The sequence below is a fragment of the Sphaeramia orbicularis genome, chromosome 15, assembly GCF_902148855.1.
Source record: "Sphaeramia orbicularis chromosome 15, fSphaOr1.1, whole genome shotgun sequence".
Taxonomy (NCBI): Eukaryota; Metazoa; Chordata; class Actinopteri; order Kurtiformes; family Apogonidae; genus Sphaeramia; species Sphaeramia orbicularis.
The window spans coordinates 23,269,405-23,297,253 of NC_043971.1; the positions used below are offsets into that span (position 1 = coordinate 23,269,405).

Genomic DNA, 27,849 nt, shown 5'->3' on the forward strand with positions numbered 1-27,849 from the left:
GAGTTCAACAGTCTTATTGTGCTTTTGGAGGAAAAAAAAAATGTTTTTTTTGGCAGCAAGGGACTTAAAAGTAATCCCTTAATAAAGTCAGCCAATAAAACCTAAGACTTACAGTATTTCACAAGTTATGAATGCTTAAGTCACTTTCTTGAAGATGTCTGTTCTGTTCTTTTGTATTGTTTTTTAATGTTATTTTTTCACAAGTTGAAAAAAAATCTGTAAACCTGCCATCCTTCTTCTAGTAGCACGCTAACATTTATGATGTGCAACCTGCAAGTTTCTGGAAAAGACCAGTAAACCATAAACAGACTCTTCTAACAAGCCAAGACTGCAGACCTGTTAGTGGAAAGAAAAGACTCTTGTTAGCCATTTCTTGTAATGAATGATTTAAGTAATGACTCTATTAGTGACTCACCAGCCAGAAAGAGTTCACAAAATGTCAGCCCATAATCTGTCTTATAGGAGATTAGTGATTGTTTCATTAATCACCAGTGAAATGACTAGTTTCATGTTAGAAATCCGAGTTTTGTGAGTGCATTAGGATAAGATGTATTTTTTTTTTGTGTTATTTTAGAGAAAAACAATGAAGAGAGTCAAAGAACATCAGTAAATATCAGTGTTTAATGGAACCCCCTGTTTGTTTTATATAGGTTTTGATTTTAATTACATAAATATAAAAGTACAATCATTGGTATAAATGTGCAACTTGCAAACAGAATTAATTTGCATACATTAACTTAATGTTACACCACGATGCAAGCAACATGAGTCACACATCAAGGTGTAGAGTAATGTTGATGTTGATAGAGCCAAAGGTCAACGTAACTGTGGATCACAGACACCTGAGGCAGCTTTGAAATCCCGTTCTGGATGTGGTTTATGGCTCCATATCATCAGTCTCCATTAAAAATACATTAAGTGCCAATGTCCTGTGAATTTGGAAATCAAGTTCCAGATCAAAGCTAACAATGCAGCTCTTGTTAAAGATCAGACGCAGCCAACCAAGCCAGTAATACATCATTCAGTTGCTGAGCGTGAATGATACATTTACAGCTGTGCCCTTGCCAAATTTTTGTACATAACATTTTGTTCCAGCTTTAACAGTCTGAAAATACAAGTGTTCGTTCACTCGGCCCCAGAGGAAACTGAAGAATGCACAGTGTTATGTATCATACTGTGATCACAAAGAAATAATAGCATTGCTGAATAAATAATAAAGCTCTTAGCACCATCAGCAGCCATGCAGATGAACACTAACAACAACTCCAGTCGCAGTTATTCAAACTAACTGTTTTATTACGGGGCTTGTACCTGCTATGGAGCATTTCAGTTGAGCTTTTCTACAGTCAAAGAGCTCTTGATAACACAACAGATTTTTTTTCTGAGTACAGAACAATATGCTTTGACAATAATAAACATCGGCAGATTTCAATTTAAGGTTCACAGCTTTACTGTAAGCCACCCGGTGCTGTGATCCAAGTCTGTTATGTTTACCCATATTATGTACAAATAGCGTTGGCTTGAAAGTTTTGCATCATTTTTTTATCGAGTTGAATTCCACGTCTGATGATAACATGGCAGGAATTAACTGCACGAAAACAAAAAGTCTGATATCACGTCGAAGAAGCATCTTGATAACAAATACAAACAGTAATTCCTAAGACCACCTGTCTCCTCTTACAGAAGATACAGAGGACAGTGGGACTGTTAAAACCATTGCAATCAATGGAGATCAATTTTGCAAAATGCAAAAGGATTGTATAGTACAACACACAAGCTCTACACACTATAATCTTTTCAACAGGGAACCTTTTTGTAATATGTAAGGACTAAAGTAAGGCATTTGATTTTCAAGCCACACATGCATTTTAGGTGAGCAAACTTTTTTTTTTTTTCTAAATATTATATTAAATGTCTTATAAGCTTTTGATGTGTTTTAGACTTAAGGAAAATACATTTTCATGGATATTATATTGAGTGGAATAACTTTTCAAGGGAACTGATGTCAAGGGAAGCATTTAAGATAAAGTATCAGTCCTTTTAATTCTCATTTCAGTCATTTACACACTGGTTTGGGCACATAAATGCATACATGCATGCTTTCTGTCATAGTTAAGGATAAGGGTACAACAGGTAGCTAGACCCCATTTGCTGAATGGGTTTTTGAAAATCAGGTGCTGCCATTGTAACCTTAACCCTCACAGGGAAATAGGGTTCACATATATCATCATTTGGGAGTCATCATTATAGAAAAGTGCCAGAAAAACCTTTCCCCTTTGGTGACATATTACAGCGGGGAGCACTATTGAATTCAAACTATGTCATTTGCTACAGAATGCCCACAGTCCTGCTCAAATGTCCCAGGATTTGGCACTTTTCTTTGTCTGCACTGTCACTGCTATCGACAGTGTGGCAATATATGAGCCCCCCCGGCACTGCAAGCATCACATCACATCACCAACATGTGCTCACTCTGCTGCTCATAGGCCACTGAGCTGGGAATTTTTAACATCTGGAAAGAGTGTTCACTTTTGTCACCATAATATCTGTGTTTTAAGAGGGAAATTCAGATCTGGATGCTCTATCTCATCAATCTGCAGACTGACTGTGTAAGAGATGTGTGACAGTGAGACTTTTCAATCATCCACGAGTAGATATCGAAAGCTATATGTAGAAAAATAGACTTTAAAGAGTCCTCTGTTTTATATACACCTATCTTGTATGGCTTTACCATATTGGCATGCAGGAAACTAAGACAAGCCTGAAGATTTAACTACCTGAGTCATTTTCTCTATTCCTCTTGGTTAGACTGGGGAACACAGGAGATTATTCAGCACTAGAAAAAATCAACAAAAGACCTATTTCACACCTGCTGAAGACATTCCAGTGTTTATATACACATTTGTGGCATCTCTCATGTTCACAGTGTTAGGGCGATGAGTGTGAGGAGAGAGCCGAGATCTGCAAGAAAAAGGAAGCAGGAGGGTTTTGGTGCAGTGTGAAGTGAATGCAGAGATGACAGAGGGGAAGGAGTGAGTGGTCCGGGAGGCTATCAGACACTGAAGATAAACACAAGGAAAAGTTGAGCCCTTGGCTGTCATACATCGGGCATGAATATGGATATGAGGGGAGTCCTTCACTGATACTATTAACACATTCTCTTCTTTTGCAGCTATTGTCATCTGTCCTTCCATCTACTTACCCACTACCACAGTCTCCCGGACTGTTTAACTATCAATCTCTCCTCCCTCTGCGTGACTGTTTACGAACACCATCTCACTGCTTTAAATCACTGATGCCTCGGAAGAGATAGTTGCCGGCAACAAGGACATTGATCGTGCAGCCTGACAGGATAGCAGCTTATCCTCCACAAACACCCCCTATCCATTAAACCTCGGCTACACATTTGCAGTGAAATCAAGTGGAAATGCAACCCCTGTATGCTTCTGGATCATACTTTGTTTTAACAGGGAAAGAGGTCTTCATTGATGAAAACAGATAATCTCCACATGAGATGAATCAATGCCTGTGGGACAGTCCTTCAGGATTTGTTTTTCACTTCAGCAATCTGAGGTTGACCTGGCTTGTCTCAATCTGCATTATTTAACATAATGTGCATGCAGGGTAGGAGCATTCCTAATTTGCCTTTTTCTCCTCCTCCTGCTCATCCTCCTCATGCTACCCCCTTTCATTTCAACTCAAATAAACTATACAAATACGTAGGTCTACAGCCTATGTTCTTTGAGTCGTTAATACACAACAAATTGTTATCATTTGTTTTTCCTTGCAGAGAGCTGTAAGCTTGAGAAAAAGGCAAACGACACAGTTGGAAGGTGCCTTCTTTTACCCTTCAAGTCAAAGTCTTTGGCCGCTGAAACATGTTCTGAGCTGATAAGAAGGCCGGCTCCTCTCTCATGAGAAATGGATTTTCATTCTTAAACTCTTGCTCTTTTCTCCATTTCAAGCAATGGCAACTTATTCTTTTCTTGCCTTCTTGTGTGATGCATTGCAAACTGCCCCTCACAGCGCTGTCATAATCAGCTACATCACAGCCATGTTCAGAGACTGCACTGTATGTTTCACACTGTCACCTGAGGGTAAAACTTGACTGGTGTGGGGAAAAAACGGGTTTTTACACAATCAATGGAAGGTCTCAAAATGGTGCAAAAAATGCATGACAAGTATAATGCATAGATCAGTATGTGCCATATCATTCACTGATTACACTCTCAGACTGCTTAGCATTCAATATGTGCATGTACATTCAAATAAACTGGCAAAACCCCCAAACAATTAAGAAAATGCTATATACTTCCCTGGCTCCGTTATAGTACAACATTACAGTCATACACATTTGATATATTGAGCATGAACAAACAGGCTATATCCTCTGCAGACTAACACTGATACTTACTGAGACTTGCAGTGATTTGTTCTGTGTTGGGTTTGAGGTTAATGGAATGAGTGATGGGTGGTTCCCATGCTTCCAGATCAACCTATGTATGTGTTTTGTGGTTCTCTCATCATGCTGTCTTCATCATGTAATTTAGCATCATTACCTTCATTACAATCACCATCATTATTAACAGTATTATCACCATAGGCTTGTAATTTCCAACAAACATAATGATAAAAAATACATTTGTATCATGCATAACAAGTTACACTGGCCATCCATTTCAAAAGACTTGTTTTGTTTTTTCTACGGTGCTTAACCTCAGGGCTTGTTCCATAGCATGAGAACAGGAGTACTCATATTTCTTCTACCTGGAGTTACTTGTCTCTGCCAGCCTGTTGTTCATAATACCGAGGGCGCCAACCCCCCCAGAGAAACCATTATGGCGTGAGCTGCCACAAACTGTCCTGGGATATCCATTGGCTGACTCTGACAGCTGTTTCTGCATGATAGCCAGGGACACTTTATTGGAGGCTGCTAGGTCTTTCATGGAGATCATCTCCCCTGATAGTCTGCGCCCCTCAGTGTCACTATCACAAGGTCCATCTGAGTCTGGCGGCTGGCCACCTCGATTTTGGCGACCCTTGGAGCCTGGGCGAATGGCGTTGCGTCGGCCCAGGAACGCGTTGGCCTTATTGCAGCGCTGACAAAACAAACAGCTCATTTTCTCCAGCATCCAATTGAGCACCTGCTTGATAACAATAGAGATGACATTGAAGAGTGAATAGATGCAGCAAACGCCCATTAGCATGAAGAGAAAGTTGGCCACCCTGTAAATGCTTTGGTATTCGTAAGCTGCGTTCTGGCTGCTCACAAAATCCCCAAAGCCGATGGTGCTAAAAGTGACAAAGCAGAAGTAAAGAGAGTCTAAGTAGGCCCAGCCCTCCACTGGTGTGTACATTGCCGATGCACAGCAGGAGATGGTGATGGCTGATATCCCGAGAATTAGCATCACATGGTACACTGATGGCTTCCACCCTGGGAGAGAGTAGGCTGAGAAGTCATGGCGAATTCCTGGAGGGAGTAGGCCACTGTTCCTGATTCTGCGCTCCCTCACAGCCTTCATCACAACAGCCAGCAGTGTGATGATTCGCTCCAGGAAGAGGTTAAAGAAGAGGATGGTGGCAGCGCAGCCGAGAAGCCCATAAAAGATAAGAAACACCTTCCCTGCAACTGTCACCGGAGTTGTCATCCCAAAACCTGCAGAGGCAGAGCGGAGATACCATACAGTTAGTCTCTATATCAGGCCGAAAGCTGCTTTTCACCCACAATATTTCTTAATGTTTCCTCTCATGAAACATGTCTCCAGTTCGAGACAAGAGAAATGATGTGCAAATGCAAAATGACTACATAACTAAGTTTTTGTAATGAGTTCTAAAGCATAATTTTAAATATTTGTGCCTGTAATGACACACTGATTGGAGAGTGGGGCTTGAGTGGAGAACACATACCAATATGCAGACAATGTAGGATACTTTTTTTTTATGCTGCTTCTGAAGTGAGGCTATAATCTTTGGAAGATATGTAAACTAAAAATTATGGACATGGAGGATGATATAAAAAAGGAGAATATAAACTAATTAGAAAAAGCAATGTTTGCATAGAAAATTAAGTTCCTTTGTGTAAAGAAAGAGAAAATGAGGAGGAAAACAACAAGATGCATAACTAATCAGACTGCCTTACTTTTAATAGACACACTGAATAAATATAGTAAACACTATACTAAGGTCACATGAGTTTAAAATATTTTCATTAGTGAATTATTAAAATATTTGCATACATTGAAAAGTCTTTATTGTATAAATGATACAGTATGGATATTATACATATGATACTTGCAGAGCATACTCTCTGTATCGATATGGCTGCAAAATCAAGGACACAGAGGTTATACTGAGAGGAGGCTAGTGCCAGGAATAAGCTTAGGTAGGCCCTCTGAATACATTTTTGTGGATGTGTGTGTGGATGGCATCCTGCTATCTTCTGATGTTTTAGTCAATTAGGTTGAGTGTTCAAGCTGGGAAAGAGGTTACGAGGAGAGGAGAGGAGAGGAGAGGAAAGGAAGGGAGGGGAGAGGAGAGGAGAGGAGAGGAGAGGAAAGGAAGGGAGGGGAGAGGAGAGGAGAGGACGGGAGAGGAGGGGAGGGGAGAGGAGAGGAGGGGAGGGGGGAGGGAGAGGAGAGGACGGGAGGGGAGGGGAGAGGAGAGGAGGGGAGGGGGGAGGGAGAGGAGAGGAGAGGAGAGGAGAGGAGAGGAGAGGAGAGGAGAGGAGAGGAGAGGAGAGGAGAGGAGAGGAGAGGAGAGGAGAGGAGAGGAGAGGAGAGGAGAGGAGAGGAGGATGAAACAGTAGATAACAAGATGTTGAATATTGAAGGAGTACTTCTCCATCCTTAAGAGTGTCACAGGTGCATTGCTGGCTTTGGGGCATGCTACTTAAATAATACATTTAATGATGAGTATCTGTGTATTAGAACACATTTTACTTCCTTAAATTCAAATTATCTTAACACTGCAACTGAAAACCAAACTTGAGGCATTAAAAGTTCAGTATCATTTATTTTACAAAACAGAGAAAAAAGTCCAAGTGAGCCCAGCTCTACTAAAGCTATGGAATAGCTCATGGTTGAACTTTGTTACCACAATAATAGTCGGTTACACTTACTAGTGCATCCAACAACAAAAAAGAAGGAACATAAGAGTTTTCTGTCTGTGCTTAAGTAATGTTATGTAGCAATAAGAAGAATCTACCTCTGGCCTTTACAGAGGTCTGAATTTATAGTTTGTGTTTGTTATATGCACCAATCAGCCATAACATTTTAACCACTGACAGGCAAAGTGGTATTAATTTTTATTATCTCATTACGGTGAGAACTGTCAGTGGGTGAAATATATGAGGCAGCAAGTGAACATTTAGCCCCTGAAGCTGATGTGTTAGAAAGAGCAAAATGAGTAGGGATTGACAAAGCCTTTGACAAGGGAGGAATTGTAATGATCAAATCAACAGATCAGATCATCTCCAGATCTTTTTGTTCATTCCAGTTGTAAAGTGGCCCACCAAACGCAACTAAAGAACAACCGGATCTCAACCAATCCTGCATCTATGGAAGCAGAACATTATTACCACCTGTCGACTATTGTGTAGGTCCTCATGTTTCCACAAAAGCAGCTCTTACCTGAGGCCTAGACTTCCCCAGACCTCTGAGGGTGTGCTGTGGTATCTGGACCAAGACTTTATCAGCAGATCCCTGAAGTCCTGGAAGTAGAGAGGTGGACCTCCATCGATTGGATTTATTTGTCCAACACCTCCCAAAGATGCTCAGTTGGCCTGAGATTGGATCTATTTTTGATAAGTACTAACCACTGAAGACCAGGAACACTCAGCAAGACCCATGGATGTGAAGATGCTCTGACCTAGTCATCACTGTTACAATATGGGCCATTTGTTAAGGTCAAAGTTCCTTACGATGATCATTTCGCTGCTTCTAACACATCAGCTTAATGTTCTGCTTAATGCTGCTTAATATATCCAATCCAGTGAAAGGCATTATTGTAATGAAATAATCAATATTATTATCATGTTTTCTGTCAGTGGACATAAAGTTATGGCTGATTGGTGTAAAAAGTACACAGTGCCATTATGAGGTCACCCACTGGGTTTTTTTGAAGCCAGCACTGACCATATTTGGAGGGAGATATTGGGGAAGTGAGAGGGTTAATGTCAATTTCACCCATAAAGACCCAAACATCCACCATTGACCAAAATCTACTACTGATCTAAAATGTTTAATATCTGTGGATGCACTAATCCTATCAATACATGTAAATAATTGGTGTAAAATGCAGTTTGTCATCTTTTCATGGTCAGATCAGATATGACCCATTTGGACGTTCAGAGGCTCCGTAGTGAACATGGAAACATCTTCTATAACATTGATTCACCAGTAAAACCCATGGAGTTGGATCAATGACAGTGAATGGAAACACTGAGTTTATGTTCAGGTGATGATTGATTTGCTGAAAAACTCGCTTTTTTTTTTTTTTTTTTTAAGTTTTCTCTGTTTTTGATATAATAACCCTCAGTTTTATTCCAAGCTTTAATGAACATCTACATGATTAGTAAATTAAATATAGGATAATACATGATTTACGCAAAAAACAAAAAACAAAAGATAATATTACAATAAATGGTGATAAATCACTAAAGGAAAGTTAAATATAGAGAAAAGTTAATTTAGGAACTGCCACAAAAGTAACATTGGATCCTTATGGGTTAACATAGTAACAGTAAACTTCATCAAATATTTTACAGACAAAATAATTTGTTCAGAAAGCCTTCTGAAAGGAAAATGTACAAAAGTACCACCACTGCAGTAATTAAAAGAACTATTGCTTTAGTACATGAAAGAAGTTCAGTGTAAGTCTATGGGAGACTTTGTAAGAAAGTTATTGACTGATGGTCTTGGTGTGATATCATGCTTTTATACAAACACAGACAGTGTTGCTGGAGACTTGCTTTCGAGCGTCTTTACCTAATCCTACCCTTCACTCTAAAACTTACAATTTTTCTCTAATGCTAAGAAACATTTCCCTAAATGTAAGCACCGCTGCCTAATGCTCTAAACACAAATAAATAACTGCACACACAAAAAGACAAACTTCAAAACCAAACTCTCTACTCAAAATCATGTAAAGTTATACCAAAACCAAACTCTGCTTTAAGACGTTTCAGAAAAGCTTTCAAATACACTCCACAACACTACACAACAGTCAGTACACACTGGAGAGACTAATTCCAAACACTACAGAAAAAGCTTTTACTGCAGCACTTAATGATGGAATGTTTTGAATTCCTCAGTGTAAAATTAGGCAAAATAAGCTGAAACTGAGAAATACAAGTGATGAATGCAGAATCCAGTTCTGTAAAATAATGTTCTGTATATATATCAGAGGAAGAAAGACCAGTTTGTACTGTATAAAAAATAAATTACATTTCTTGCACGTCAGTAGCTGCTGTGGACCGAATCAGACCGAGATTCTCATCAGCATCACAGATTATATCAGTCCTAAAGGTAGAGTACAACAGTGTTTAGAGTTTGGGGAATTGGAGCATACATTTTAGGAGAAAACCTTATGATTTATGATACAAACACCATAATTTTGATCCATACAAAGTTGTTAGAGACAATGTGTGTGAGATCAGAGCAAATATAGAACACAAATACATACACTCCATGTCCTGCCCTGTGCCCATAGCAGATGTTATATTTGTCAACAAATAAAATCGTGCTGAAAGACCAACCAGTTCACTTCCAGGCCAAGGTTAATTGATTTTTCCATCATGGCCATCCTCCATTTCAGTCGTCTCAGAGCATTAGGGCCACTCTTTCCCCCTTGTTTTTCTCCAACGCATCTACAACCATCCTTGTCAGGTAATAAATGACATCAATATCTAGACAATACTTTCTTTATGATATCCAAAATGGCTTCTTTGACCTTATCTCTCGCACTGAAAACCACTCTCATGTGGGTTTGCTGTTGACACACCAGGTCATTTAGATCAGCACTGATTGATACAGATCGTTTTATAGATACAAGCGAACCTTCTCTAACACACATGCACACACACCCTAAGCACATCTACACACCTTTTAGCAGTGCACACACATGCAGACGGCGGATTCTCTGCTTGAGTCAAAGATAGTAACAAAGTTCAGTTACAGCCAGCGAGAGACCAATAGGTGGCAGGACAGCGAGGACTGGTGATTATCCAAATTAAGCCCTTCTGTAAAATCCTCTTTCATAGTTTCATAATTAATTAATTAGTGGTGAAACTCTTTCTAACCCAGCTGAATCACAGGGAAAACAGATTACATCTTCTGAGCGCGCAGAGAGACAGTCTTCTGCACCGTCTCTCATTACCAAGTAAATTACCTAAGAGAGGAAAAGGCACCAGGCATCGATTCAGCGTAGCATTTCAGAGCCATTACTCCAGACTACTGTGTCAAGGCGCATTAGGGTGAACAGAACAATAATAGAAGGCAAAGGACAGGCAAACTAAAACCTACGATACATCCTACTTGTGTGGACTGTGACTTAATTAACAAAGACATCTTCATTTATACTTAAAAAAAAACTCCTAATGAAAGGTTACAAGTGGACCCGATGAAGTCTAGTTCAGGTCAGTGGTCCTGCTGCTGACCTCAGTGCACCATTTAATTCCACAAAACTTGATAAGGCAGGAAATCATATGTGTGCTAATCCAATTCAATCGGAGTCCTGGGAGAATATTTATTCATTAACATTAAGTAGACTATGCTCAACTCAACATAGAAAATGATGTTATGCTCTGATGGCTAATGATGCTTGTGCACATAATTACACACCAGAGATTCAACCAGAAGGAAAGTGATGGAAATGGTGCCATTAGTATCCATTAATTACCATTTGACAGATTTAAGAGAAGGAGAAGATGCTCTAATGGTTATCAGGCTATAGGGAATATGAAACAGAGAAAGACAAAAATAGATTTTAATGTTTAGGTCAGCTTTTATCACCAGTGGTCGACTTTAAATCACATACGCTCTGCTGCAATCTGAGGGGTGAAACAATTCAGGCTGAGCAGCTCTCATTACAGTCCAGTAGTAACTGAAAATGGCTCATTAAGTAAAGTCAGGGCCAAAACAAATAAGGCAAATTGCTGAGACTGTTGCTAATAGAAGTATTGATAGACATAATGAATGTTTTGCATTTCATTTGCAACACTTATCAGACCCAGTCCCAAAAATAGTAATCAATCACAACACTGGACAGCTCTGGGTGAAAAAAGTACTCAGAATCAGAATCTACAAATGCAACAGGTGTTTCATTATCAGGCTATTAAATAACCTGCAAAGCGCCCTGTTCAAATTCTCCTCGGCTGGGAAGGCGACATTTCCGGAGGCAAGATACACTGAATGCAACACAAAGAGAATGAAGTAAACGTTTCAAGATAAGGATATGAAGATGTGGTCACACACAGTAATGAGCCATTTTCACAAGTGTTGTATTCAGAGAAAAAATGTCAGCATATGCCTGTGTTTTCTCCAAAGAATCATTTCTGAAAGGTCCAGGTAGTTAATTGGTAGCCTTTTAAGGAAATACAAATATATACATGTGCAGCAGAGTTCACAGAGCTCACATCTGACCCTGCATTATATTTGGTGAGAGCTCACTTGGTACATTTCAGAAACAAGAAAATGAGGCTGCATGATGAAAGTGAACTATTGACTTAGTGGAAAATAGCACAAAAACATAATTATCATGAAACCGAGGTCATTTCAATCCAGTGCTAAAGAAGCAACCATTCAGTCTGGGCTAGGCCATGTGACAATAAAAGGACAGTCAAGAAAAAATGTGCAGCCACTTCATTTGCACTGCAGCTCCTAATGGATACCCACGTGAGAACAAAGAATAGTCAATTGTTTGAATGAAAGAAACACACTCTACATTGACTCATAGGAATAAGTATTCTACATTGACTGGTATTGAATCTGAAGGTCATTTTATGTCGTTGTGAAGTCAAGTCAAGGTACAAATGTGTCTCAAACGGCATTACAATGTGTAGATGCAACATCTTCTGTCCTCTGGGGAAGCAGAAATTCTCCTTTAGTAAGGAAAAAAATGCATGAAAGGAAAGCCACAGAGGAGAGAAACCCTCCACTGGGATGGATGACACTGCAATAGGAGTGTGAGTAGATTAAATAAGTTTGCACACATATACACAAACACAATCACAAACACATACTGTATATAGAAATGTGGGTATGCTGAATGTAATTGAGGAGAAGAACTACATCCCACAAACAACTTGCTGGAGGTTGGGAAAGAGACACTATGTGACTGTTTTACAAAACAAAAAATTAAAACGGTGCCTCTCCATGTCCCCAATTAATGTGTATGAAAACAAGCTTCCAGTCAAGCCGCCAGGGTCCCACAAAAGAGAATAGTCTTAAATTGAACTGATAAGAGCTGCAGCAGAAAATGCCACGCATGCCCGTCCCACTGATAACTGTGTTTCTGTGACGAAGAGGAAATCATTAGTCATGGGGTGGCATTGCAGGGGTCTGCAAAAAAAAATAGACAGAGGGCTGAGGAAGCAGCAACATGGCCGGACCTCAGACATGATGATCACACCATCTGCTGAGAAGCTGCCAGCATTACTGGCAGACAGGATAATAATAGGAACATTCACACTATGCTGCCACTTTTACAAAAGACACAAAACAGAACAGGTCACGCAAAGCTATGACACAGAGGTGCCAATTGTTGTTTGGGTACAGTAATAATGCAGTGTGTATACATGCACAAAATATATTTTAAAAACTATCCTGTTGCATGAGAAAAAACACCTAAAGCCTACACATTCAGCAATATTTCTGTGTCTTTAAACTTCACACCATGCTCACCCACACAGTATAGGCGATATGTTAATTGTATCTGTTCTGCATGTCAAAACACTGGTAATTTGTGCTACACATGACTGTGTCATAATTAGAAATAAATGACTGAGGTGATGATAGTGAGGCATGTCAAATTAAAGCAGGCTGATACAGACACCAGAGTAAAGAGGTGCATGCAGTCACATCTTCAAAGCAGCACAAACATGAGCAACAAAAAAAATGCCTGAAATGCCTTGTGATTTCACTTCTCCGTGACTGAAACAGTCTAGTGTTTTAAATTGTATCTCAGTACGTAACTCACTGGCAAAGAGAGCCTGGTGGATTAATGACTCTGTTGTTGTGTCTATTGATTTATTGTCAAAGAAATATGCTGCATTGTCTTTGGATCTGTGCCAGCATTTATCCTTTTTCTTCATTTTTCGATCTGTTTTTCATTGTCGCTGAAGAACAACATGCATAGTGTCTATTATAGTACAGTTGGAGAAAAGGATTAAATGAGCAAAATTACATTTACAAAGTTAAATTTTTTTGTTGTCTACATGCAAACCTTGACAGAGATTTGTCCTTTCATGTGACTGCAGAAGTCGTTCTCTCATCAGATTAATAGCTTCTCTCTGATGGATCTAAAGGCTGTGTCCTTGCACTTCCTATTATGTTCTACTGTATGCTCAGTCAATGTTTGAATAAAAGCTTAGCTACATAAAACCCTCTTGTATTATGCCCTGAAAGTAAACACACCTGTCCAGGTGGAGCAATTGAAAGACTGTCGCCTTCAGATCTGCACGATAAACCTCAATGTTCTGCATTAGAGACAATAGATACACATATGGTGTTCATACTTGTACAATATGATGGTAACACTGCATTAAAACTGTACTGTATGGGTTTCATAGCAGGTTCATTATTTGAGCCATCACATGAAAACAGTCAAATCAGTCACCAACGGGAAATTGATGCCTGTGGCTCAGTTTGGTGTTTTTTTCATTAATGTTAATGAGGAAGCGCAAGCCCCTAAAATTTAAGCCTGTGCTGAAACCCAGCTCCTTTTAGGGACCGCTAGGTTACTGACAGCTGCAATAATGATCTGGGATCATTCATAGAGAAACCACAGCAGCTGCCTTAGAGAAATGATGAGGCAATGCTCTGTTGGTCACAATTAAATGATGCTTTAGTTTCTATTAGTAGAATGCGCCCACTATGAGCTTGTCTTCCGTCCTGGGTCCGTAAACTGTCTGACTGCCAGAAGCTGACAGCCTGGAGGTATAGATGCTGGATAATTTGCTGAAGGCTGGAACAAAAACAATATTTATGCATTTCAACGCACTCAGGAATGTGGTGTTTTCCAAGGATAACAATTCCTTCATTAGAAAGTAAAAATGGCCATCGAACAAACAGGTTCAAGTGGCAATTGGCAGAATTTTAAATGAGCTTTGTCTGTTACTTCAGTGATATTAATTCCTGCACTGACAAAAACTCCAAGTACCAGCTCAGAATTTGGATGATGCATTCATTTATCAGACATGCCAGCGGTGCTCTATGGTTTCCAGCAAGGAAAGAACCTTGCACGGTTTTATTGAAAAAGATCAATTAGGAGGGATTCAAGATTGCGGTTTCCTGTAATTCAGACATAATGATGTATTGTTTTATCAAACTCAACACAAGTGGCTCACACTTTACTTTCAAGTGTTGGAATTGGCTTGTCTTTTCCCTCGATGGAACATATAACAGTAATATGTAATATCCATGGCTCCCACATGCATTCCAATGATAGGATGCTCATGCCTGACAAATTCCTATATAATTTTCCTTTATAATGTTAACATCATTCTCAATCATTTTACCCACTAGACGCACTGCGTATGTGTTTGCCTTTCTCTTTTCTGTAATTACTTGTGTTGTCAATATGGTTGCTCTGTTTTGAAAATTCTGAATTAAGGATTAAGGGATGGTAATTGGACTTGGTGAGAGAGAATATAATTCATTTAAAATATTCAAGAAATGTCTTGTGAAAGAGGAGGCTATGATTTTAAGATTCATAAAGTACGCACAATGTTAAAAAGTTTCTGTATTACCATCTGTGGAGTAAAATGGTGGAACAAATTGTGTGTGGAGATGAAACAAATATCAAACATAATTCAGTTAAAAAAAAAAAGAAATAAAGAATTGATTCTTGTGAGGTACAATATTTAATAATGACAATGAGGGGTGTTTGTTAATGGATGATACTGCATTGATAAATATGCTGTAATTATTGAAGAAAATTGTTGAATTGTTGAGTCTGTTTGTATGACTGTACTGCCATGAACATATTGTTGCGTAGAACTGAATTCCTGCATTGTGTATTTGCTGTGGTTGAATACTAAAATTAGGAAAAATGTATTGTTTGATTAAGTTAGTGATAAAGGTGTAAAAGCACTTGAGGGGTAGGATTAAGCAAGTTTATACTTCTTCCTACTCCTTTTCGACCATGCAAAATTCAGATTTGCACGTACTTGAAGATAGATTCTGTTCATTTCAATGTTATTTTGTTATTGTTTTTGTCTTAATTTGCTTCGTTTTGTTTTTTTTTTTATTTCTTTGCATGTTCAAAATAAATAAATTAAATAAAAAATAAATAAAATCTGACATTCACTTTGCTCAAACTTTTTTTTTAATTAAACACTACTCTTCGTCTGATTAAAAGACGCTGTGACACAACATGTTTAACTGCTGTCGTCGTGTCTCTCTCATAAGCAGCAGCTCCATCACGGCACAGACAGATGGACAAGTGCCAAATCACACTGTTAGCCAACTTGCTGTTAGCTTATTAACACTGATAACTATTTATACGCATGACACAGAGGCAGGATTCGGATAAATACTCTGTGGAATTTCATCCTTTATGCAATATGTTATCAGCTTCACATTAGCAGATGCTGTCATGTGACTCTGATTTGCTGCATTAAGGTCACAAACCAGATAAAAGTTTGAAAAAAGCTTTTGTGGTGTAAGGAAACTGCAAGTCAGCTTTGATGTCAGCATCAGTGTAAATTGGGCTGTCGGTAAAACTGATGGGATCACAATGTTCACACCTGAATAACATCCAAAATTGCTGTCGGAATTAGCCCCAATATGTGTCAGGTCAGAGGAAGGCAGAGTGAGTTTATCTTCCTGTTGCCCTGCTGGTGTGTAGAGCAGAATCAGTGAAATGTTAATGAGTTAGAGGAGTTGGAAGCCAAGTAAATCTGCTGTGTCCTCTAAAATGATCTTGGTATCACTTTGCCATGATGACTGTGTATGGCGTACGTAGGCGAGTCTGCGTCTTAGCAAGTCAGGGCAGATTTATGACCCACTGTGACAGAGTGCAGGGGTGTACACAGCCATCCTTTATAGGCACAGTTAACTAAGGTGTAGATTTATTGAAGCCCGTGTTTCTCAGCAGGTTTGCCCTACGCACACATTACCACACCAGGCAGTCCCGTCAGGAGAATGACTGAGATATGAAATGATCAGATAAGACGCTTGTCAAGCAGCTGTTCGTCATGTGGATCAGTTGATGTATGGCTTATATTTCAGGTGGTTAGGCTGATGAGTGATTGTGACAGGTGAATTTGTTTGGGTTATTTCTTTACTTTTTATTATTTCAGAATTAAATGTCACACTTTCCTTTCCTTTCCTTTCCTTTTTTTTTTTTTTTTTTTTTTTTAAAGCAAATAAGTTACATTTTTGGAGCCAGAGGGGACATCTCTATGGAGAAGCATCAGCATTTTAGCATAATTTTTTGTTTAGTCATCTTCCTACCCACCACTTGTGTAATTTATATGCAATTTCACTCTCTTTTTAGCGCTGGTTTTGGTCTCCATCAACATCCGAGGGAAATATCTGGCTCCGGCTGATAAATACTCCAATATGTTGCAAAGTGTGCATGTCGGCCTTTTAGAGAAGTATCCAGTAGGTCTTACTGAAAACGGCTGTCTGCTGTGGCTGGAAATTACTGAGGCTGAGAGTGAAATAAAATACTAATGTTTTCAACCACTAATACAAAAGAACAAGACTGAAAGATAATAAAAGTTCTAGAAATTAAACCATATGTTCATCAGCAACACTGAAGGTTAACTTGTAATGTAATAGGTTACAGAATACAAGTTATCCTGATGATGCAATTCATAATGTAACTCAGTATTACGTAATATATTTGATAGACTTCCTGACAATTTTTTTTAAAAACTTGGTAGTAAAGGTTAAGGATTAAAAAGAATATTTAAACCGGGCAGTGTGGAACTCATAAGAATATTTGATTACTGTTAAACTTTGACTGAAACATTATCAGCATAACTTAAATTAACATTGCAGTGCTTGGTAGTTTTTCACTGTTATTGGGAAAATGTTCCATAATTACCTTCAGCATATTGTAATTCAGTTGGTGGAAGAGGACACAAAATTTCTGTATCTCATTTTTGTCTGTATTTGTGGGCTGAAGATAATCTGCCTTGTGCCTAATTACAGGTGTTTTTACACAAGTAGAGTTCTGAAATATATGATTTGCAACTGTAATTACCATTCACTGATCCAAATCTGTCAGATCTGATGTGATTCTACTGCTCCCCTCTGTGGCTCCACACAGAAGTTTAGAAGTGTGGTTTTACTTTTCCATAGCAGCATGAAGTCACATCAGATTAACTGTATTTATATTTAGTGTTTTGATTTGAACCAAGAGGAAAGAGCTGCTGATAGACCAGCTGTATTTTCAGAAATTGATATTTGTTTCCTATGGGAGACTTTTCTGGGCCGAATCCGTATGCCAGCACAACTCTGGAACTGCTAGAGAGAACTGAAAGACGGATCAGATGCAGATTTGGTCCAAAGTCAGAAAACGGATGTAAGCTATAAACGGATGTAAAGGCTTTAATGTGGATCCGGCTCAAAGATAATTGCTACCTGGGCACTGATTTCAGCTCCTGATGCTTTAAAATGGAAAAGTTTGTTTTTAAAGCACAACTACTAAAACAAATCCCACATGTGAACATTACAAACAACTCTCAGTGCATGAAAGGACATCTGTATTTTTTGTAACTACTATGCAACAGTACAACATCATTTGAAAAATGGATTGTCCCTTAATTGAAACAGTATGTTGGCCATTCAGTGCAGCAGTACAACCCATCTTTTCACTGAAATCATTTTGGGGCTGAACATCAGGACGGCACACAATCTAAAGAGACCCTGGGTTTCTTTCATGTGACTGAGAGGCTTCTGTTTTCCATTTTTAACACTGACATTTCCTCTGAGTCTGTGATTTCACAGAGCGGCCCAGGAGATCTGAAGAGAGGAAAAGACATGCGTCGACAGAAGGTAAAGATAGACAATCATACTGACCAGCTTTGAATGGCTCCGTAAAATGACTGTAAAATGATTTCCATCTTATTATGTAATGTATTGATTGTGCAATATGAGGAGACTCTATTTAGTAACACAATTACAAGGTTGTCCCACAAGCCTTCAGGAGATCACAGTGATTGAATGAATGATTGAATCCAAATAAATGAATGCACTAAATTAGTTATGGACAGAAGAGCCAAGATGTCAGGGTTGAAACAGACATTAGAAAGGAGTCCACACTGTCTGGGGCAGTCCATCAGTGAAACCACTAACTGAACAAGGGGGAGTCGAGGGAATGACTGTTGGAGTGAGAGACAGAAGGCAGAGACAAGTAGCCTGAAACATTGCTATGCTCCAATGAATCTGCTTTTGCAGATTGCAAACCTTTCCCACCCACCTGCTGAAAGCACATTCATAACATACAGCCACAGTAACAACAACACAGATGGTTGTACCCCAGCGAGGCAGCATGGAGTGGTTAATCTAAATAAGAACACAACATCAAAGCAAAAACACGACCCGCCTTCAGGAATCGATGCAGTCACACTGCTTAAATGCCAAATGAACGCTCCGCTAGTCTGAGGTGACATTGTCTTGTAACCTCAGCGATTCAAGAGCTCCAACGCTCAGAAGTACAGAGAACAATTTGACACTGCAGTTCCATCCCAGATTCATAGTCCTTGACCAGACAAGCGTGTAAAGGTCCACTTGGACAAACCTCATAAGTGTGCTTCAGTGAGACTGCTGCTAAATCGGCACTTTTAAAATTGGAATAAGAAAAATTACAATACCACCCACAAAAACCAGGAGTTTACTGCAGAGTATGCAGCATCTGAGAGGACACAGGAAATGATATATGGTATATACGGATCTTGATTTCTTGCATGGAAGGAACAGGGTATAATCTCACTCACTGTGAACAGGGGGACTGATGTCAGTAAACAAAACCTGCTTTAGTGCTCATCTTGGCACAACGACTATTGTTTTAAGTCTGACTTAAAAATTCATGAACCTGGTGGAACATGTACTGTGTTTTAAGGCAGAGTCCCTGCTGCAGTGGCCCAGGGTTGAGTCAAACCCAGTCCCTCTGCTGAACGTCTTCCCCTCTCATTCTGTGCCTTTTTTGTCTCTTTCTACTGGATCTATCCAATAAAACAGAAAATATGAGACGAAAAGAAATGTAACGTTGCTTCATCTCCCTTATATTAGTTAGTAAGAATGTGAATGACAGAGCTTATTTTGTCTGTTTTGGGCTTTTTAGTCATGGGGTTTATTTCCTCTGGTCCACACTCCAACATAGAAGGTGATGGTAACACACCTTAACGCTTAACATCACATTCTGTAAAATAGAAAACAAGGAGAACCTTTAGTGCAGGCACCTAATTCTTATTTTCAGGCACATAATTAAACTTACTTAAGAAATAATTATGAATGTTACATGTAATTTCTGCAATTAAATCATCCTTAACCCATAAAGACCCAAACCAAAAGCATCTACTGATCTAAACTCTTTAATACCTGATGATCCACTAATCATATCAATACATGTAAATAACTGGTGTAAAATGCAGTTTGTCATCTTTTCATGGTCATCAGATATGACCCATTTGGATGTTTAGAAGCTCCGTAGTGAACGTGGAAACACCGTCATCTTCTACAACATTGATTCCCTAATAAAACTTAACGAGTCTGACAAATGACAGTGGATGGAGACACTTGATTTAATGATATATTTTGCTGAAAGAGACACGTTTTCTTCAGTTTTCTCTGTTTTGATATAAATACCTTTGAATTTACTTCGAGTTTTTGTGAACATCTGAATTAAATATAGGAAAATACATGATTTACAGTGAAACATGCAAAACACAAAGGATAATATTATAATAAATGGTAATATATCCAAATATATATAACTGCTATTCTTAAACTGGTTTTTAGGTTTTATGTTTCCAGTCATTTTATGTTGTCTTAGTTGTATGTAGCTTTATACTCCGTTAGTTCATTTGTATTGTACTGATGTGCCTCTTGGTCAGGTCTCCCTCGAAAAAGGGATTTCATCTCAAGGGACATCCTGGTTAAATAAAGGTTAAATAAAAAAATAAATATCACTTAAGAAAGATTAAATTTTAAAAAAAGTTCATTTGGGAACTGCTACAAAAGTGGCACTGCGTCTTTATAGGTTAACTTTACACAGTGAACTTTTACGGCTGAATTCTTACCGCAGTGACCCAGGTTTGAACCCAGCTTTGGACTGTTGATATACTGTACGTTATTCCCTCCTTCTCTCTTTGCTGCACCCATTGCTCAAGGAATGTTTTCTCCTTATCATAGAACAATTGCTTCAGATCATTAAAAGATTAACACTGATTATTTTAAGCTTACTAATATATATAGTTGTGGAAAAAATGATTAGACCACCCCTTGTTTTCTTTAATTTCCAGGTCATTTTAATGCCTGGTACAACCGAAGGTACATTTCTTTGGACAAATATAATGATAAAAACAAAAATAGCTCACAAGAGTTTAATTTAAGAGCTGATACTGAGCCATTTTCCACGTTTTCTTGATAATAACCAAAATCACTTAAGTTCTTACATCAATATCTGTGGCATTGTACTGCAAATCAGCGCTTTTAGGAATTCCATGTTTTCTTTTCTGTCTGTTTTAGTCACATGATACACACAGGAGTTAGTACTTGATTCCATAACCATTGTTTTTGATGACTTTTGATGGTCTAATAATTTTTTCTGCGACTGTACATTATCTCATAACCGTGACAGTGCAAATGTAACAAATTCACATCCTGTCTCATCCATACAGGTGGAACTTGGTGCAAGTCTGTCTGATTAAGATGTAGTCCAGTGGTTCCCAACCTTTTTTGGCTCATGACCCCATTTTAACATCACAAATTTCTGGCAACCCCAGAATGGAGACATTTTTTGCTAAAATTAACTTGTTTTTGATCACATAATAGTTTGCTTTACTATGTTGCAAATAAACATTAATTTTAGACTACATTTAGTCTATATAATGTATATTATTATGGACGGAAGCAGAAAAGCCAGGTGTAGATTACTGCACAAAGTGAGAATTTTTTTTTCCTTGGTCAGGATATGTATAGGGTGGGGAAGCAAAATTTACAATATTTTGAGGCAGGGATTGAAAGACAGTGTATGACCAATTAGTTTATTGAAAGTCATGAGAATTTATTTGCCACAAGAATATTTACATAATAGAAAATGTTTTTATTCTATGTGTCCTCCTTCTTTCTCAATAACTGCCTTCACACACTTCCTGAAACTTGCGCAAGTGTTCCTCAAATATTCGGGTGACAACTTCTCCCATTCTTCTTTAATAGTATCTTCCAGACTTTCTCGTAATAGTTTTGCTCATAGTCATTCTCTTCTTTACATTATAAACAGTCTTTATGGACACTCCAACTATTTTTGAAATCTCCTTTGGTGTGACGAGTGCATTCAGCAAATCACACACTCTTTGACATTTGCTTTCCTGATTACTCATATGGGCAAAAGTTTCTGAAAAGGTATGGATAATAGTGTTAAGTATGATTATGACATCAATATATGTTTGGTTTCAAAACAGTTGACGTAGTGCCTGCTGAGAAAAAACAACTAAATGTTCAATGTAAATTTTGCTTCCCCACCCTGTACATTCAGTCCAGCTTGGGTTTACAAGGCTGACAATTAATACTGAACAAACAATAACTCAAACTATGAATTATGAAAGAGCTTCAGCATCTTAAACCGGCCACAATAAACATTTGAAAAATGAACAGTACCACAGTGCTTCAGTTTCAGCTTCACAGTTTGCCATGTCTTTTATGTATTATGATTGTCTCTCTCAACTCACCATATATTTTCATTAAAACGTTTTTTTTGTTTTTGTTGTTTTTTTTAATCAATTACAAGAAATTTCAGCCGACCCCATTTGAATTCTAGGTGACCCCACGTGCGGTTCCAACCCCAAGGTTGAAAAACACTGATGTAATGGCTTCACAGCTAGTGCCCTTTGTGGTTGTACTCTATTCCCAGGGTGTTGCATTAGGGTGGATCATGAATTCAAGCCCATCTCCTTGTGTTTCCCCTTGTGTTTTCATTGTTTTTGGGTTCTGCCTTGTTTTGGTGTTTTTGAAACTGCCGACTGCCTCGTTTTCTGTCAACTTAATATGTCTGAAGGTCTTGTCGCAATAAATCTACTGAAACCACACCAGTGTTTTCACTTGGGTCCTTTCCCTGTTCAGAAAATCCAAACATTGGCAGTGAGTGCTATAAATTAAGTCTAATTTTACACTGGACTGATTTTGAGGTGTAGTTCTGTATTTAGGAGGTATGATGTATTTTAGTAGTACAGGTTGGCATAAAGTGAAAAACTAACACCAGTGGAGGTGATATGATGTTGTAAGAGCCTGTATTTTAGTCTCAACAGTGCTCACTTGGACAGGTTTGGACAAACTGAAAAGTAAGTCATATTATTGCTCTGTGAACTAAGGTTAGATATTGCACATAAATTAGCTTAATGAGGGTGCTATGGTCAAATGTGAGGCTATAGTGATGTCAGATTGAAGTCATGTGATACCTGTGGGGGATATTAGACTTGTGGGAAGCAGATGCAGCTTCAGACTAACATGACCCTAAAAGTTACGTAAGATGTTAGCTGCCCTGTTTGTATATCCAGGAGACACAAAGAAACACTGTAATTCACAGTCATGCTTTAGAGCAACCTAAAGAATGTAATTCAAGCAGTTGTATGCCTTTTGAATAGTGTTCACTGAAAACTGATGCTTCTACAAAAAACAAGGTTAATGAAAATGGCAAGACTGAAACTACAGTGACTACTACAGCGCTCTGCAGAACTGAGGTCACCTGCAGTCATGATAGATTGCTAATGATGTTTTGCAGCTTTAAGCTAAATCTTGGAGAGTATTTCTTTAAAAAAAAAAAAAGTGTCAACAACTTCAAGAAAAACTTTGCAAAATGATGAAATTCAATGCAACAAGACAAACTCAAGTTGGATCTGTGTCAATGTAAAATGTACATTATTAAAAAAAGAATATGGAATCCATTGTTTGTAATAGGACAAGACAATGTGTGAATGCTTTGTCATTTTGCTGCAGTACACCACTGAAAACCAAGGTTTATTTGGGTTTCATCTTCCCTTAACTCCACCCATTTCAGACATTTTTCTTCATCTAGCGAGTTGTGAAATGTGTTGAAGTTAAACCAGGCCTCATTTAAATAATAATAAAAAAAGCTGCATGAGATTCTGCTCTGTGGTGTTTGTTTAACTGTCCTATTTGCCATGTCTGCCTTTTGTGACTTCTCTGTGTGGGTGGATATGAGTGAGATGGTGCAAGAAACTGCAGTGGCTGCCAGGGGCCAGAGGCAGGACAGAGTGTTTCCCCAGGAATAAATAGCTCACAACATAAACCTACAGCTGAATTTATGTGGAATAACTACAAAACATCCAGTTACCCTTAAGAGGCTTGTCCCACTCAATTGCAACAAGTTAAAAGACTTGGATCAAAAACCATTAAGTACACTTGATTCACAGTCAAGTATTTTCTTCTTTTTTGGTGCTCTGAAACACAGAGAATATCTTCCATAACAGCTTACAATGAGAGCTGCAGACCTACGTAATGGAAATAGAGAGTTGTCCCAATTGGAAGTCATCCACTGTCAGTCAGTACTGTTGATTATTAATAGCTTTCATATTTATAGAAATTCTGTTTACTGGGTATAAGTGCCCTCTTTAATGAGCATGCAAACAGTGAAGTTTCATCAAACTATGTAGGGCAGAGTGAGACAACCTGGAGTTTATTGTGACAAAAACAACTCTTTTGGTCTGACTTCAATTCAACAAAGAACTGAGAAAACACACTTTGTCAGCTCAGACAAAATAGTGACAGAAAAAGGATTTGAAATGATGTTATTATATATTTTTGATGGAAAAATAGAAAATCTCTATGAGCGGTCACTGAACCTGGGTAAAATTACAGATAAAAAAGCGCCCAGCTTGGCCGTGGCTTCACTTTGATTCTTCAAAGCAACATTGTGGAGGCACATCAAGGAGAGCAAAGTGTCACTGCAGATTTGGATCCTCCAGCACAGCCAAGCCAGAGACAGAAGTGTTTGGGAGGAGTGTCTAGAGCGACAAGGGGATGCCGCTCTGATAAAAAGTTGTGTGGGGAGGCCCCAAATCCCTTTTATATCAGTAGCTTGCAAGCGTGCATAAAAAGTAGCACACAAGCCAGAGGGGTGGGGTGGTGGCGCACAGAGATTAAAGCAAGATGAAAATCTAGAAAGAAATCCATGCTACCATATGAAAATGATACAAATACTGTGAAGAGAAATCTCACCATCACCCTTTTCCCCCTTTGACTCAGCAAAGTCAATTGATAGGATCCACTTGTCAGGAAAGGCTTCATGACAACTGGAGCACAAAACATTTCAACTTGCCTCAGACATGTCCACAGTCACAGCGGCAGTGATCCCCTCATGTGAGGTGTCTGAAGTGAGTGTATTGACTCCCAAAGAGCTCTGCCTCTGTGTACTGGTGTTCTTTTAATCAATATTAGGTAGGTAATAAAGTATGCAGGAAATAAAGTTTTGATAGGTTTCCCACTCATGCGAATCCAATTCTCCCTGTGGACATATAGCCATCTGTTTCCCTTATCAATTTCCTTTACCAAGGTTTTCCATTAATATAAGGTGTCAGTGGTACCAAAGTGTATAAATGTGTGTATTAGGCCAAGGTCAGCTGCTGCCAGTTCAAATTATTACCTGGGCTATGTTCAATTGCTCTTTGACACTCACTCACTCACTGTATGCTGGGTCCTCTCTGGACGTGAGGGAGGGGTGGGGAAATGGGTGTTGGAGGGTTCGGCCATCAGGCATGCAATGCATCGTACCGTTGGCCCTCGGGGTGCCCTGGGAGGGACACTTGCTCTTTTCTGACCTATTGCACAAGTAAATGTTAAATGAGGGGGAGCAGAAGGGGCTTCTCATTGACATTCCTGATGGTCTGAATGGAAATGTGGCAAAGACTGCACCCATGGGTGCTGTCCTATAGCCAGAGATGAGTGTGCAGTTCCAAATGGCAGTCAAGTCAGCTGTCCCCCCGTTGCCAAACTCTCTCACAGCCAAAGTGTAACACATGACTGGAAAAAACAAAAATGTTAATCTGTCATTCTGTATGTAAGCCAATGGAAAGAAAGCAGCCTACAGGGATGGCAGGGTTTCCAATCCTCCAGACATCCAGACTGTCAGTAATGATATGATTATTTAACAAACCTAAAACAGACTGAGACAGATGTGTGGATTATTGTACAAAATAATGTGGGAAATTAATCTTTGTGTGGAGATGTGGTCGAAACTCATTTAAGCATCCCCTCATTAGTGTTCTGCCTGTGTGAGAGCTGCGCATTGATTAGTGTGTACACTTGGAGTTAATTTTGTACCCACGTACCCTATATGTTGTCTTCTCTAAGCAAGGCTGCACACAATTGAACGGTTTTCAACAAGTATTTAGAGGACACTGTGCCTGCAGCCAAATGGACGCAAAGGTCAGGGAAATGAGTAAATCACCCACCTATAGTCGACACCACAGTTCCAACAAAATAAAAAGCCCCTGTAAAATCCCATCGTGGCCTCAGAGCATCAGCCCGGATCCCAGCGGCGATGGCAGCCTCGTACTCCCGCAGGAAGGAGTTGAGGTCCTGCAGGCTGATGTTGAAGGTCTCACTGAAGTTGTGGAGCGTCCCGTTCCAGCGGCCGTGAGCCTGCTGCTCCGAGGGCCTCTCTATGGCAGAGAAGACCGCAGCGCCGCACAGCAAGTACAGTAGGATGAGGATGGCGAGCAGCACGAAGCGGCCGTTGTCTTCGTTTAAGTGCAGGGAGCGGCAGCCTTGCAGTCGCTGGCCAGGCATCATCCAAATTTCAGCACCACTCTCGTGTCGGACAGCGACAAGCTCCACATCGGAGACGGCATTCACTCTGCTGTGGGGGGGGGGGGTCCGCAAGTCACTGGACTGCCCTCACTGCACTTCTGCACACATTCCCTCTGCTTAGCCCACCACGTTGTCTCATTGTAGTTCTGAAGTCATTTTCTCTGTAGCTGTAAGCCACAAAATGTTCCACTTGTGGATACGAGTGCGTGCATCCACGAGACTGCACTGGCCGACAAAGGAAGAGTTCATGAGAAAAGCCGGCGACGCATGGTTTCATGATAGATGCATATTCTCTCACAGTTGTGGCAATGCAGTTGATCAGAAGTGGACTGCAGTTTAAATCCAACCGGACGTCTTTTTTTGTTTCGTGCAAAAAAAAAAAAAAAGAAAAAAAAAACACTGAGGGTGCAAATTCAAATAGTATCCTCTGGGTCCTCTGCACCAAAATGTTTCCCTGCCAACCCCACAGTGAGGCACGAAATTCTTACAGGTTACACATGCAAGTGCCGCAGGAAAATCCCGCTCCGGTCTGGAATAACTCACTTCTCCCCCTGTGCTGTGCTGCCTGGTGTAGACAAGCGCAGAGCCTTCGTGTGAACATTATAGTAGCGCAAAGCATCCCATCATTGTATGTGGTGAGATCACTCTCCGGTGTGCCTTGGAGACTGTGATTTTTACACCGTTTACTATTGGAAGAGGACAGACTGAATAGAGTAAAACAGATTTTGAATAGAAAGAAAAGATAATCCATGTGCACTGATTTTAGATAGAGCTATAAGAAAACACGAGGAGTCACTTTATCACTTGGATTACGCACTAGGAATACTCTACACACGGGATCACTTTTCCTGCAGAGCGGTCACAAATGAAAGTGCAGCCTTAAAGTAAATGAGATCTTAAAGCTTCTAACAGGTTGAAACGATGCAAAAGATCATAAGAGCAAATAATGCTGAGCTCAACAATCTGTATGCGCCAGGATTCTCCATAAAATGTAAATATACAGTTGGATCATGTCAACCTGTTGTTATATGTGTGACTTTCTTTACATAGATATAAAAGATTCATTCTATGCTTTACGACTAGAAAGCCTACAACACTTCTCGTGATAAAATGGAGAGACCCGCACTGCAGTGCACGTTGCCAAAAGTAGAAAAATAAACCTGGAGATGCTGTGAGATGCGGTGTGTGGTGGTGCCGGTGGTGGTCGTTTACACCAATATGGGACTTCCTATTGATAGGTTTCTCCAACAATAGGTCACGCACGATTGAACCCAGACGGTACACAGCTCAAATTACTGCACAGAATGGAACAATATCCTTTTAGGTTTCTTGGTCACAAGGTGGAAATTCCGAGAAAATCAATGACAACCTCGAGCTGCTGATCCATGAAAGTATCCATGATAATATTGACTGATCCTTAAAGGAAAGACGCATGCCCAAAGTGGGTATGTGTCATAAAAACGTCCCTTTTAAGCAGATTAGTCCTCAACAATTTATATGAAATCGAGATTATTGTCGTCCCAGAGACAATGGTGTGTGTCAAACTCGTTTTGTTCTTATGGAAATGGTTGTTTTTAAGACGTTATAGTGAAAAGCTGTGTTGCCTGATCGGTGGTTGTATTGATTATGTTTT

The 27,849-nt window shown here is 39.4% G+C and overlaps 1 protein-coding gene across 1 annotated transcript; it reads right to left on the reverse strand.

Moving 5' to 3' along the window:
• Nucleotides 1-666: 666 nt before the first annotated feature.
• kcnk12 (potassium channel, subfamily K, member 12) lies at nt 667-26,880 on the reverse strand. Its single transcript, XM_030155167.1, has 2 exons — nt 25,859-26,880; nt 667-5,656 (listed from the first exon to the last, which is right to left on the reverse strand). Exons 1-2 carry the CDS (start codon nt 26,196-26,198, stop codon nt 4,764-4,766), a joined length of 1,233 nt encoding a protein of 410 aa, XP_030011027.1. The 5' UTR covers nt 26,199-26,880; the 3' UTR covers nt 667-4,763.
• Nucleotides 26,881-27,849: the final 969 nt, after the last annotated feature.

What these genes read in the sequence shown, in the direction of transcription:
- kcnk12 (XM_030155167.1), bottom strand. Translation starts at nt 26,198, where the DNA reads ATGATGCCTGGCCAGCGACTGCAAGGCTGCCGCTCCCTGCACTTAAAC. An exon ending in AACTGTGGTGTCGACTATAG is followed by an intron (nt 5,657 to 25,858) that starts GTGGGTGATTTA and finishes CTGCCTCTGCAG; the next exon opens with GTTTTGGGATGACAACTCCG.